This window comes from Mastigoproctus giganteus, chromosome 13, assembly GCF_048544385.1.
Source record: "Mastigoproctus giganteus isolate SK-2022 chromosome 13, ASM4854438v1, whole genome shotgun sequence".
Classification (NCBI taxonomy): Eukaryota; Metazoa; Arthropoda; class Arachnida; order Uropygi; family Thelyphonidae; genus Mastigoproctus; species Mastigoproctus giganteus.
This window is the reverse complement of record NC_143587.1, coordinates 94,421,525-94,436,965: the sequence shown is the minus strand read 5'-3', so window position 1 is coordinate 94,436,965 and position 15,441 is coordinate 94,421,525. Positions and strand designations below refer to the sequence as shown.

Here is a 15,441-nt window from a genome sequence, read left to right as displayed (position 1 = left end):
AACCGTTCATTTTCAGCTGCAACTGCGAGCAGTATCGCTTAAATTATTTGAAAACAAGTAAATATTTCGAACATGATTATTTTTTTCTTTCTTACTTAAAATCTGATGGCAAAAATAATTTCTGAAACGCCCTACACTACAGTCGTTGAGTATCTGGCATAGATATACAGTAAGTAGAATATGCACGCACTCTCAATAATCCGTAGTGAATGGATATAAATGTTTGCACTCTGAGTTGTGATGAGTTGCACATGCATGACCGAAGAGATCGATTTTCTCTCGACTCTAGATGTAATTATGCTTTTCTATTTGGTTAGTTTGTACTTTTTTTTGCCTGCTACGCCGAATATAGCAGATAAGCAGCTCTTCATTCTGAAAAGTAAGTTTCTGTAATCATAACCATTATAGATAAATGTTTTCATATACAGAAAATATTTACCTAAGGAAAAATCTATATTTCTCAGTGTAGCGTGGAGTTGCAATAATGACTCATCGAGAAGCAATTATCCACTCATTACTGAAGCAATGAAATTGATAACGTAAAAATTTACACCATGTAGGAAAATTTAAAATAGAAGCAGGGATCTGAGCATCATTACGCTGATAAGCTTAGATAATGAATTCTTTTAATGTACAGAAATGTTTATTTGCGTAAAAGTATAACAGATGAACTTTCCCTGAATTTGTAGAAGATTAGAACTCCCTTCCTGAAAGGGAGTTCTAATCCTTAAGCTGGTTATTTTACTCTATTAGCCAATTTATTGTGCTACTGATGTGTATTTCTTTAAAGACACTTATATGCATTTCATATAACCGCTTTCCATTGCCAACTCTCATGACATTTACTTTTTGCTCCAGGTTCTTACAAGACAAGTAACATGGCGTGGCACATACTTTGAATGATTTCAATTACGTGTAACAAACCAAACAGCAAGAACGTGTACTTCCTTCAGTCTATCTATGTTACCACAAATTGTGAATAGGAGAAAGAATTTTGGGGATATGGTTTCTTTCGTAATCAACTACCATCTCACTCCCTATCTGACCTGAAGGCTATAAAACTGAAAAAACTCAATGTGAAAAAAAATCCTTCTATTCAACCTGCGATCAGCGAAGTACAACCGCGATTGGAGAAGCCTCAAGGGTTCCTGTAGTCACTGACAACATTTAAATCCAGGTCTCTCCAAACGAATCAATATATTTATTACCGAGTACATACTTCCGATAGAATTACATAATATCAAAATAAAAAAATTATATTAGGGTTATCCTAGAAAACCTCATCCAACCATGTATATTATGTTAATAACTTGTGCGTTCCCTGATTAGTTTATATATTTTGCTGGATGAAAAAACCGAGTTTCTAGAGACTGATTTAAGAGTCAAAAAGTGAAAAATGCCTAGAAACGTTTCTCGCGTCACTGATAGAATTCGAACCGGAACCTTTTCCAGCCGGTATAAATAATATAATATAAATTTTAATATAAATGTTACAAATATACTGCTAAAATACGTAAAAACTTGTCTATTTTAACCTGCAGTTCAATTTATTTAGTTCTGTTTTTAGGAAATTTTACATGCACTCACAAAAGATATCTCATCAAAAATTCATTTATAATTTCCGATTTGGATTATTACGATTTCTAACTTCAAAATATATCTAATTAGCTGATTTTTATCATATATAAAGAATATTGTCACATCCGAAAGATCAGGAACTAAAATATTTAATCGGTAGGATACAAACTATATAAAAACAAACAGCAGCTTTCAGGACGATGAGTCCCTTCATCAGCTACCATTAATATACAAATACGTTTCAATGGAATATCAAATAATTCCCGGCGTGTCATGTATACACGAGGTTGGTGAGCGTTATAGTTAAACGTTTAACTATATAAAACTTTTTTCATATAGTTTTTATATTTTGTATCGTACCTATTAAATATTTCAGTTCCTGCTGTTTCTTATGTGACAACATTCTTTATATATACTGTGGAACCCGAAGCAAAAAGCATTTTCCTAAATGATTTTTATCAATTAAAAGTTTGTTCACGTTTATTTTCAAATCCTCTCTGAAACCTGTAATGCAGCTTAACGTCGTGCACAAATGTTATGTAGGGAAAGTATCTTTAAAGGGGTAATTGGATAACTCTTATACTTAACGAGAATAAGTCTTATACTAATGTAAAAATTTAGTTTATTCATTTCTGAAACACTACATAATAGCAAATTATAGAAATAATCAGAGTAAGGACATGTTTATTAATATAAAACGCTCTAGATACATTGCGCTAGTCACTACAAGTTCAGGATTGTTTGTCTAGCTTTCCTTCCTTCTTGTACATATGTTGGTGACACGCTGCTTGCAATTTCAGACCTTCATACTCTTCTCAAAATTGGAGTTCTCCCTCCCAAAACAAATATTTGACTTGATCCAACAGCCTAAATTCTTAATTTAATCATCCCTTAGTCGTAAACTTGCTGCGTGACTCGCCAGCACTAAAGGCTCTGCATTCACTCCCTGCTTTTACAGTTCCATAAGTTCATCATTCCCAAAGTCATTCTTCGGCATGATTATTGACCAGTTCTAACATATCTTAAGCTCTACTTCCAAATTCTATTGTTTAGAACATAGTGGATAGCGGATTCAGCGCTAGATATAACCACAGTGGGTTCAGGGCATCTCCCTAAAAGATTCCTCTCTTGATGGGAATCGGTCTGCTTGTGATGTTCTCGACCTTGATGATGGTATTCCATTTCACCATGGTTGCTTCTTCTAAGAAGCTTGTCACTGTCTGAATTTGTGGATCTTCAACATCTCTGTTAGCCAGCTATGAGGCATGGGGTGGAAGTCCTTGCGGTAGTAGATGTAGTCCGTGTACAGGTTGCGGTGCTTCTTTCTCTATAACTGCCGGGAGGAGGTTCTGAAGCAGAACTCCCCTCCCGGATCTTCTATTTTTGGTCTCATGTTTGCTCTTCTTAAGGATTATTATTGGATGCTCTTCACTTTACCAATAAACTTCTTACTCCTATTACTCCATTGGTACTTGGTTAATTGGCCTATCTTGACTCTTAGTTCTGTCTTCTGCTGAAGCCTTCTTTCCCAAGCTAGCGGTTCTTTGTTTTTCCGTTTCTTCTGCTGCTGGTCTCTCGTTTCTTTTCCATTGGTCCTAGTGGCTGCTACAGTAACACAGTACACGGCTATGTAGATGGCCTCAAGCGTCGCTCCGTTGTTGTAGAAGTAATGCGGAATTATTTTCCGATTGAGGTGGTTTGTGACTGGATTCTGTTGGATCTCTGCTTCGGTGTGGCGTGGGTCTTTGTGAGATCCATTCCTTCGAATTCTGTTAGGGTCTTCTGTTCTGGATATCATGACCCCGTCTGTTCACACATCAACTTCTCTGGTTCGATTTTGTCGACATTTTTTGTTCTTTGTACTTGGTCGCTTACATCCTGCTTGATCTTTTCCAAGATTGCAGGAGCTATCAGGTTCTTCATGACTGGTTTATTATTCGTTGTTCGGGGACCTGAATAGTCGGGAATCGTTCCAATCACTTGGCATGTAGTCTCGTCCTCTACATTATAATATCGGTCTCCAGTTTGGTTATTTTAGTATGTTCGCATGATTAACTTATTCATTCCTATGCTCCACTTAATGCGTTTGCGTTTTATTCCTCCCTAAGTAGTTACTAGCGCAGTTGGGAAGGAAGCATTTCTAGTTAGTTGTGCTGGACGGTGTTGTCCTTCCCTTGTGGTAGCCGTATGGGAGATAGCACCACTTTTTCCACTGCCTGTGCTTTTTCCAACGCGATTGACTTTATCTTGTCCACACTTGATACAGTATGTTCCATACTTCTCTTCAAGATCATCATCCAACTATGAAGGTGGACCTGTTTAGCTTCGGCTTGCATCCAGTGCTGTTGTTATCTTTGGGGAGCGGCACCAAATGACATCACACTCTACCTCAGCCTTAGCTTTGACTATGGGGAAGTCGGTCCGATGAAGCAACTTTCTCGATTTTTTTTTATTATTACATTTTATATTTATTATTATTATATATATATCGGTCTTCCAGCTTGATGGGCACGCGTTCGTTCCCGCCTAGGCGGGACTCGAATCCGGGTACATCATGCTGGCAGTCCAGGGTCGTAACCACCGGGCCATTTCGTCCCTTTTATTATTTTTATTATTATTATTATTATATTTTTAATCAGTGTTAATTACCTTCATAGCTGTCTATGTAAATGTTTTTTAACATTAAAACTGATTTAGGTAGACTGTCAATACTGTACAATACTATATTCCGCGCGACATTTACAAAGTGAGTTAAATATAAAGTAAAAATAGTGTAATTATAGAAATGCATCAGTAGACGTCACTAAGACCTTGTAAAATATTCACTAAATTCAAAAACATTCATTAATCATGAACCGTTTTTCAGTGTTTGATAATAACAGTTATCTTGTATATTTAATAGCAAATATACTAAAAATATCAAACGCTACAGTAGTATAATTTAAGTTCGTATTATAGCTTAAATTCCGATGCGAATGATGACCGTCACACGGTGCTGAACAGTCGCCAATTTTAAGAATTCCTTTGGTACATCGACCTCCGGTCATAGTGCGCCAATTTGCGTGGTATTATTTCTGTACAGGAGTGTTAGTGAGCCAATTTTCATTTGTGCAGGCTGAAAAACTTGAAAAAGTCATGGAGGAAACCTTAATCCTCCCCTGACATCGTCCAACTATGGTCCCGAATGAAAAGGTCTTGAATTTCTAGTTTCTAATTAAAATTAATCATTAATATAATTTTAAAATGTGTGTAAAGCAAACAGTCCTTTTGGAAGAATATATTGCATTTCGCCATACAGAGAAGTGGATTTCTTGATAAAAATGTTGACTATGTGAAGCAAAAGGCTGCAAAGTGCTGTTTTAGATCTTCGAATAATCTTATTCACACTCCAGTAACAACGTCAACCAGTATCGCTATTGGAGATCGTAACTTACGTTATTACACTTGAGATGTATCCCTATTCTGTTTTATTCTCTCCCTGTGTCAAGTTATTGCCTATATTATTAGCTCTATATGGCTTATTCTGGTCTACAGAAAAGGTATACTGTGAAACTGAAATGGCTGTCCCGATCCTACTTCGCGTAATATAATTCTTGCACCCTTTGTGGCTACTAAGGCTAGTTTACTACCTTTTCTCTACTTCGTCTGCCTTTGTGATGGCAGCAATTCGGTAATATTAGCTAAGTTTTTAAATAAGTAATATAATTTTGCGTATAAGTTAAATAACCTCAGAAAGGGAAGATAACAAGGTGATAATGTGCTGGCTGTTTTATTATACTCTTCTATATACGTGAGTTTAATAAGTTAAACCGGGTTTGTGACTGATTTTACTATTATTCAAAGCCACACTTACCTCTTTATTTGATGTTTATCATATTCTATTTCTGCACTGATCATGTCAGAAAATACATGAACAGAGCATCCACTCAACTAACTTAATTCGTGGTTAAAATGACAATGATGTTAATTCCACCTTTTAAGTCTTCGCGATAGCAGTGATTATAATTTGGAGGAAATGGCGATCTTCCCACACCGTGTGGAAAAGGCCCGGTTCGAATCCCATCAATGATACGAGAAACTTTTATGGAGTTTTTTCACTTCATGACTGAGTTAGTCTGCCTCAGATGAGGGCAGCGAGGTTTTATTCCGGAAAAATACATGAATATCTAGGGTTTTTTGTTTCTAGATGAAATAATTCTCTTGTATCCCTAATATGGTCCACCTTTAAAAGATTAACGACGACTTTTCGGGACCGGTGATCTTCTCTGCTAAGAAGTTATCAAAGATATTCTGCCTAGGATTCATTTCAAAGTCCGTAAAGTTTATTCGAAGACGAGTTGTGTGAAGCAACAACATGTAACCACCAGAAAATGATTACATGATATTTCTTCCATTTTTTACAGATTTCATTAATCTTCCATTGTATGGACACCTGAGATTGTCACCTCAGTTGCCAAAAACCACGCAAAAGATAAAAGTAGGATTTTCATTCGGTGATATATGGATGCAAACTGTACTATATCTATACTGCGATATTCACAGGCAGGTTCAGAATGTTTTTAGTTCATATTTGAATAGTTGGTTATAACATATCATTTAATTGCGTGAGTTATATTTGTGTAAATTTTGTGGCTACGATAATTTCTGTACATTTTCGATGTAAATATTTGCTCTATACTTATGCGGTATGGTAACGTTGTCGTTTTCTGAAGAATTATTCTCTTTTCTAGGACCGGGAATTTGTGGAAATGGAAGTTCCTTATAATGGTCAGCCTAACAGGCCTTCGTCAACACCACCTCTATCGCCTGTACCTTCTGTAACGTCTCAAGAAAATAATTTACTGCAAGCGTGTTGCGGGCGGCGCTGCAACAAGAAAACTTATCAGGTAAATAACGTGTAATTATCTAATATAGTTAAAAATATACGTACAAGTTATTCTTTACACGTACATGATACAGTATAGCAATAGTAGATGCAAATTCTACTATACTTACAGGCAGATTCAAAGCCTTTTTAGCTCGTAATTTAAAAGTTAATTCATGAAAAATTCGGCAGAAATTTCGAATTTGTTGTGTTGGTTGTTTACTGCAGTATAGAACATCGCGAACCACTTCAACAATTTGCTTCACCAAATAGCTGTTAATGGCCGGGATATTCCCCAAATATTTGACATGCAGTTATATAAGTTACATTATTGAAATTCTCTAAACTTATCACACGTGGAGGTTGAGGTGCCTAACACCACTTGTATTGTATGCTTCGGTAATATGGTCCTCTGTTCCTCCAGTATCTCATTTAATTCTTCAACCTGAATACTAGATTCCACGAATAGCAATAACTCACCCACAATCTTAAAGTCAATTTTATTTGCAAATCGGCAAGTTACCCATGGAAACGGACTATCGTCTCGAGAGAGCCTCGTGACCTTCTCTCAGTTGGCATAATCCCATAATGGGCTTACAGACACCAACAAGCTTATTTTGGAACCCAGGGATGGAGCTCTAATGTATACTACCCAGGACATACAGTGGTCCATGAAACTCAAAACTTTGGAGTGACTCGAATGGTTTTTCCAAGAAATATTATCCCACTTTGCTGCATTTTGAAGTCGACAGAATATGCTATGATGAAGCGTATAGTGCAGATCTTATTACAAACATTTTTCCATCTTTACTTCTGAAGTGACTAATTCTATACATGCTAAATCTTACGATGTAGAAAGTATACTATCTAACAAAGATGGGAGAATCCATCATCTAACATGCCATTATTTTGTGGCAGTGCGTTTAATAATAAACTTTATACATTCTTCGATTAACTTTCGGCTTTCTTGAAAATTGCAAAGAAATAATTGTTATAATACGTGTATATGAATACGCATATTGCATTAACCATTCATATGCTTAGACTCAAGAATATGTAAGTTGTAATTTATGTATTAAATTAAATTATTACATGTCTGGATCTTACTTAGTATGTATCCCCTTCTAGCCAAAGTCTATTTACTTGTTTTGTAAATAAATAAACTGATTTAATAAGATAAATAAATAGTTTATCAGTTTCTGATAGACATTTCTGGAGGGTTTTCTAACCTGAAGTAACCTAAACTATCCCATCCTATACGAGAGTTTGTTTTCTAGTTAGGTTATGAAATTTGATTTTAACTAAATTAACTAAATTTTATTAAGAAAAATATCGGCAAGGACTTTAATTGAAAAAAAAAAATGACTTAAGTTGCTTCCTCTCCAAGAACAATGCCACAAAATTAGCTGTTGTGCTGCAATATTTTGCAATATATTGGCTTCAAGAAAACTGCAAAGAAGTCCGAGGCTTTTGCTGCACTGGCTGGGAGAAAAATCAAGTAGATAAAAAAATACAAATTATTTGCTTCCCTCCTTATATCTAACTATCCAGTTGACCTTTGAATTTATTCAAACTGTCAGCCTCAACTACCTGTGAATGCAACCTGTTCCAGCAATCAACGACTCACTGGCTAAAAGAAAACTTCCTACAATATAATCTAAACATTTTCCCTTGTAATTTGAATTTATGACTCCGAGTACTGGAATTTTCTGTGAGTGAAAATTCCGCCTTCGCTCATTTTACTAACTCGGGATGCATATAAATCACCAGATGATAAAGATGCCTACAGTAGATATCAACTGTTCTGCAATCATGTCATAAGGAAGGTTAGGCAAGCTGAGGCAGATTACGATAAGTCTGGCAAAGAATCAAAAGAAAATCAGCAAAGATTTCTTTACTTATTTTAACGGTAGAAAGAATGGGTGAAATCACATTGCTCTACTAGATATAAATGAATGGATTAACTGTTGATTTTGACGTGGCTCATTATGGCCTTGTTTGCCAATGTGCCAGTAAACACCAAATTACCAACCAGACATCCAATTGTTGGTGATCCTGTTCAGATTTCTGACAAACTGGGTGGATATTTTGCATCTACATTCACATATAAGGAATTTTTAAAGATTGGGAAGCCAAAAGTCAGTCAAATTTAGGCGAGGAGTTGAATGATTGCTTGTTAACTAAGAGGAAAGTGGAGGAGAATTTGTTGAAGCTAAAAGTAAAAATAGGCACCTGGGGTAGATGAAATCTATCCAGTTATATGAAAGGGGTTGCAAAAGGGGTAAGCAAATCTTTAGCCTTGATTATGAGAGCATCCTTGGATTCGGGGAAGGTCCCTTTACGAATTGATCCACAAAGAGTGGATCAATTAACAAACTCTCTTTGTGAATTGATCTCCAATTCACAAAGGGAGATCAAAAGGTGACATGAGTAATTATAGACTTTTTAACTTAATTTCTTTTCGGGGAAAATAATGGAGTCACTGAGGATAAATGGGCCTGTTGTACTGGAATCCACAGTGATATGAAATAATAACGTATATATCCAGTAAAAATTCAGTAATATTCAGCCTTGAAAGCTCCAAAGTATTTATTTATAATTAAAGATATTTTTACTGGATATAAACGTTATCATTATTTCATATGGAGTCGCCGATTAAAAAAATAATGCAGATCCATCTAAACAGGAATGCAATTATACTGCAGTCACGGCATGAGTTTGTTAAGGGATGATCTTGTCTGACCTCTTTAATAGGTTACTATGATACAGTAACAAAGGAACTAGATACAAAAAATAATTTTGATATATACTTGGATTTCAGGAAAACTTTTGATGTTGCTGCACATAAAAAACAGCTATAGAAAATTGTACAGTGTGGTGTTAACTATAAATTACTGCTATGGAATAAAGGGATGGTTGTGTGGTTATCAGTGGGCACTGCTCTTCTTGGAATAATGGCGTTAACAGAGTTCCAGGGTGTAATTATTATATGCCTTCATTAATAATGAAGGCATATCAGGCTTAATTTCTAAGTTTGCAGATGATACAAGGCTGGCATTGTAGTGTAGTTAATCACAGTATTCAGAGTAACCTACTGGAACAAGATCTAGAAAAATTAGGCAGATGTGCTGAGAGGTAGCAATTAATATTGAGAAATGGAAGGTACTTCATATGGGGGGGGGGTGCAGTAATCCAAGATTGAGGCTCCAGTTGGGCAGTACTACACTCAGAACATAGTGGCATAGTATTTGGGATCAGATGCCACCGGTGGCTTCCCACATTTGCGCAGGGCTAACTAACCAAACTATTATATTAGGGTCACCCGGTAATTTCTTACATTTACCCATCTGTATTGTGTCTGTAAATTGCGTGTGTTCTCTGGTCGATTTGCCTGTTTTGCTGGACGAAAACCCCTGTTTCTGTGGGGGAAACATTGCTATCTACGCGTAAGACCGACTAACTCAGCCACAGAGTGAAAAAAGCCCATTAAAGTTCCTCGCGTCATCGACGGGATTCGAACCCGAGCCTTTTCCACCTGGTGTGTGGAGGACGGTGACGACCTCCACACACCAGGAGGTCGTGTCTGGTGCTACCGCGCAAACATCTGCGCAGGACAGTGGAGAATTAAAATGACCTGAGGGTAGGGGGAGTAATTGTAATCAGATATGAAGTTTCTCTGAGCAGTGCATACAAGTTGCCAGGCAGTTTATGTTGTTTTGTCAATGACAAACAGGAATTTTGCCAGCAGGAATGAGGAGGTGATTATCTCATTGTATCATTAAGGAAAAGATTAGTACACGGAATACTATATATAAAGGTCTGAAATCCTTATTTTAGAAAGGATACTGATCTCTTAGAACGGGTGTAATGGAGAGCAACAAGGTTGGTGAGCGGAGCAAAAGTGTGTTCTTATCATAAAAGGCTTCAGTTTTTCAAATTGCATCGTCTGGAGACTAAGCGCCTGCGAGGAGTCGAATTGAGGTGTTTAAAGTCTTAAATGGATTGAGTAAGCTCAGTGCTGATGAAATCCTTCCTTTTGCTCAGACTACATACGCGAAGACAAAATTCAAATTGACGAAGGATGGCTGCAGGTCTGTTGTGCGAATTGACCGCAGAAGACGCGCAATTTACAGACAGTATAAATGGAGCAATATGGTTTTAGTTGATGATACTTCTAAAAACCACGCTACGACAACAACAACAATTTTCTCCTATCCGTTTTATATATGATATTGTCTTTTGAATTTGTCTCAATTGCTTTTTTTTCCCTCTCAAGTAAGTTCCTGTAATCTACAGGTATTTGCTTATGGTTTTTCCAATCATGCTTCGTGGAAACTTATTGTTAAGTTATCATTTTGGCTATGCGTATAAGCTCTTCATATGATTGCAGTCTCTTACTACTCTGTGGCGATTTGATGATGCCCTTTTTAATATTCATGAGGGAATTCGAATTAATGTAACTCCCTGGATCCATCTTTTGATTGAACTTTGATTTTATTTTCCTGGATACCGTGATCACTGAGATGAGTTGTTCATGTGACCGAGGAACTGGAAGAAGTTCTGGAACGTGATACTGTTAATGGTATAATATTTAGTAATTATCTTTTACTCCATCAGTTATGCGTATCTCCTTTCATTATTATGATATGTAAAATCCATTGCCTTCTTGCTGCGATGAATTTAATTGTTCTGCTGTATTTGGATGTACAGCAAGCAATAGATATTATTTACCTTACAACTGTAATTTACTTTATTACCTATAGCCATCAATTGTACTTAGGAGGACAAAAGTCCTCATGGATGCACTTTATGGCAAACATTGAAAATCATACATTTATTGACTGACTCAGCTCTCAGATGTCAAGGTTAAGGCTTTCCAGACTCTTTCCAGTTTGCAAATTCTCCTCCACAGGAAAATTTTCTAGCAAATACATAAAACTTTTCAGAACCTTCTGTTATGTTTTCTAATGCCAGTGAATCTACAAAAGGAAATAAATATTAATTATTGAGTAATTCTTTAATCAAGAACCGTAGTCAAAAACCGTAATAAAATGAAATTGTTTTTAGAATGATTAATAAAATGCTGTATACAAGATGAAATTAAATATTTATTTTTCTTATCCTGATTCGTTATGTTATTTAAGAACAGGAAGTACTTGATATCCAAAGGCGCAATGCGCGCGCCTTTTAATTTCAAATAGTCTGTAAAATAAGACACTGTAGTTTTCTCTTTGCTAGCCGAAAACCACGAGTTCGTAATGAGCAGCTTGACCTTTAAGCGACTTGTAAACTATCTAGAATAATTGTGTAGGAGAAGAATTTATGTAATCTCCAAAATGCAGAAAACACGAGACTGAGATATTCCATCTTCTCTAGTTTCGTTGCTGTTTTATGCATGACCGATTGCGCCACTTGCCATCCGGACCTTTCCAAACGGATGTCGTCAACGATGCGAATTCATTCAGGCATTTTCAAGTGCATTCGAGTTATCGGTCTCCTCTTCCGGTAGGAGTTTCCTGGTATGTTTACATCTTTAACGGGATTAAAATACATGAATTTGCAGACGGTGCACTGATTCATAATCTGAACAGCCCAGTTCGACGTATGGCCAACTGCTCCTTGTACAAGAAACATCTTCCCAATTCATCCAGACAGAGGATCATCCTTAACTGATTCCTCTTCTTCTTGCCATTTGAAATGCTTACTCGAACTCTTACTTGTAACATATGGTATGAAGAAATGAACTAGCCGGTCACATGCATTTGTCATTCTCATTTGTTATTCTCGAGAAATGCATTTATTTAAAAATTTTATCATGGTTCTATATATCCATCTTATAATCCACCCTTACCTTAGTGTTTTATTACAATGGGAATACTAAATGATATCTATAGTCAATATGTTCTGGTATGCGGGAATAAAGAACAGCGTGCTCAACTGTGCTTTTTCCCTCATGCCAGGAACAATGTCAGCTTCGTGAAACTTTGGTCTATGGGTTGTTACACAGGGTTTTCTTAAATTACGCTGACAAAATTATATGAGTAGTTCTAAGTACAAAAAGAAATTTAAAAAAAGTTCTCCCTTTCCTTCCACTTTGAAGAGCTTTTGTGATTGCAGAACCTGGTGAAAGGCCACTTGAAAACCTATATTGAAGACAGCTAATTACACCTACTCTTCCTTGTACCTACGCTCATGATGGTGTCTTCACACCTATGAAAAGCGTTTTCGCCCATCACTGTTTGAGGACGTTTTGGCGCAATGATAACTTTGGCCACATTATATCAGACTGTTAATTTTAAGCGTATCGACGTTTCTTGGTCAAAAAAAGTTCGTCAGTATTAGAGTTTTCATCTAGAATTTGTGATTGAGTCAGAGAATCCTGTTGATGTACAGGGAGATGGAAGGCTCTTTGGCGTGCCGTACAGTGCTACAAGTCCCGACGGAGTCGGGACCTGCAGCACTGTTTTTCGATTTAGCTAGATTTTGTTTTAGTTCCTCCTTAGTGAAAGGCCGATTACATGACTGTTCTTAAGTGGAACTGAAATCCAGTCTGTATTTTTCGGCCATGGTTTTGAAAAGCTGGTGTACATGATAATGCTTCTGATACTTTTGCAAACGCTCTCCCTAAGATTTCTGCGATTTCATTTCATCACATTCAGACATCACATTATGTCTTGTTCATTCCAGTTTATTAGTGGAGTTAGTATTGGGAGAAATTTTCCAATAAGTTGTTTGATTTTATTTCATAGTATTCGAGTGTCAGTATTTCTATTAACTGTGGAGCCGAAGCGGCCCAAAATTCCCTTTTGCTCTTACTCCGAATGTATCTAGCTTTATCTCTTGCTTTTTTATTGATCATCTCTTCTCAGTCATTGACTGAGAAGAGATGATCTGTTTATTTATTGTGGCAAGGATCATATATTTCTTCCAATCAGCTTTATGGAATATCCATCTTTTTTTTCACATAGCCCCACATAAGACATTGACATTAAAATGCCTATATCTAAAGCTATTCCTATGACAAACGGATGTAAACTTTAGCACCAGTATTCAGAAGCGAAAGGTTTTCATCATCCAATAATTTTTCAGTCAGTCGACTTCATTTATCTAACTCAGGAGATCCCCACAGGGGATGATGTCAGTGTACATCACCCATGATACACAAAGAAGAGAGTCAGTAGTTGAGCAACTAATTATTCAAGTTCGTCATATGCATAGTGCTGATTTGGAGGGAGATATAATGAAAGCAGTGTAAGTGTAAACTGGATTGAAATTCGTACGGCTACTGCTTCTAAGGACGTTTGCAAGTGGATACGTTTACAGAAGATTCTGGAGTCAATCCGCATGGCCACTGCACGGAGAGCACTAGTGGAGGGTGGATCAGTCTTCCCTCTATATATTGTAGTGTTTTATTGATACATTTAATTGTGGGATTAAGTTTATCTCTTGGAGATAGAAGCCTGCAGGAAGTATGCTTATTAATAAAGTTGCATAAACCTCAATTCCATTGTTCTATTGTATGATGATATTTTCTTTTTCCCTCTATGTGAGAATTTTTTGCTCTATTTGTGTTTCTGAATTTTTTTTCCTTTTCCATATGGCGTAGTCTTTCTAGTAGGCAGAATGATTACATTTTCAGTTTGGACATTGTAAAGATTGAGCAGCGCATTCAGCATGGATGCGTTCTTTGAACCCATAGTAGGCACATAATGCCTACTATCCCCTCGACTTACTCTCTGCGACTGTCCTGCCAAATTTTGGCATGATAGTCGAATGTGACAGTTTAAATTTCCGCTTTAACAGTTATTGGTAGACTTGGTGAGTTAAAGGTAAGTATAATATTTCTCATTAGTACGAATGAATCATTTCTTTTGACAAATTTCTCTTAGCCTCAATGATATTGTGATCGGATATTTCCTATGCAATTTCTTCGTCGGTAAGATGCATTAAACCCCATTCAACTATGACTCCTTTACTTGTATTTAGTGTAAAATTAGAGGACACTTTAATGGGTGTTCCTCCACATATGGTTATTTTCAGAAGTAGTTCAGAGTGCCTATGATGGGTGGTCTCAACAACCAGATCCCCTGATTTCAGTCTTCAGACCATTTTTGGTAAACTAGCAGCATTTTCTAAGCATTTCTGGAATAGAAATGGAGAAAGGCTGCTAATCGGCTTGTCGGTCACTGGACATAGGATGAGAAAGCGTGGCCAGTTGTTTAGCCCGTGTTCTTCTTTTATCATTTGGCAACAGAAGGGATTTAATCATTCTGTTGTCTTTTCAGGTAAAATCGATGCATGAACCCATACTGTGGAGTGTTAACAGTAGCCGCAAGCAGAGGTGAAAGTGATTCTTGCACTGCTTCTATTGGGACAAGCAGCAGCCTGCAAAGCGAGGGGCTGGAGATTTCAAGGACTGCTGGGAGTCATCATGGAACAACTAAATACATGGGCTGTGTTAGGGTAACTAAGAGTAAGAATAGGTGCATGTATACTTGCATATACACCAATGCTAGGAGTATAGTAAATAAATTTGTTGAATTTGAGGTGCCGGTCAAGACATCAAAGGCAGATAGTGTTGGGATATCAAAGACTTGGTGTCACACAGATATAAGGAATGTAGAACTGGAATTTGGTGAGTACAATGTGTACAGAAAGAATAGACAGGATAAAAGGGGAGGAGGAGTCATGCTGTTAGTAAAGAAACACATAAAATATAAGAAAGTGCATCTAGTTGATATGGATAGACGATGCAGTGTTGAGTCAGTTTGGTGTTACATAAGCAGTGGGAAAGAAACATTGAGAGTAGAAGTGTGTTATAGGCCTAATGACTCTGATGAGTACAACAAACAACTGTACAGAGAAATAGAGTGGGCCAGTAAATCAGATCGTCTTTGTATAATGGAGGATTTTAACTTCCCAGATTTTTAATCGGAACTTTTAGGTTAGTCACTCTCACAATAGCAAGACTTTTGTGGGTTTATTAGATGATTGTAAAA

The 15,441-nt window shown here is 36.8% G+C and overlaps 1 protein-coding gene across 2 annotated transcripts in view; it reads left to right on the top strand.

Annotated features, from left to right (window-relative positions):
• The window catches only part of LOC150076265 (potassium voltage-gated channel protein Shal-like), a 311,258-nt gene that overhangs the window by 289,198 nt on the left and 6,619 nt on the right, over positions 1–15,441 (top strand). For both annotated transcript variants that reach the window (XM_090387923.1, XM_090387922.1), the window contains exon 4: positions 6,309–6,464. In XM_090387923.1, coding sequence (XP_090244049.1) covers positions 6,309–6,464 — 156 coding nt within the window. The remainder of the gene's footprint in view (positions 1–6,308; positions 6,465–15,441) is intronic.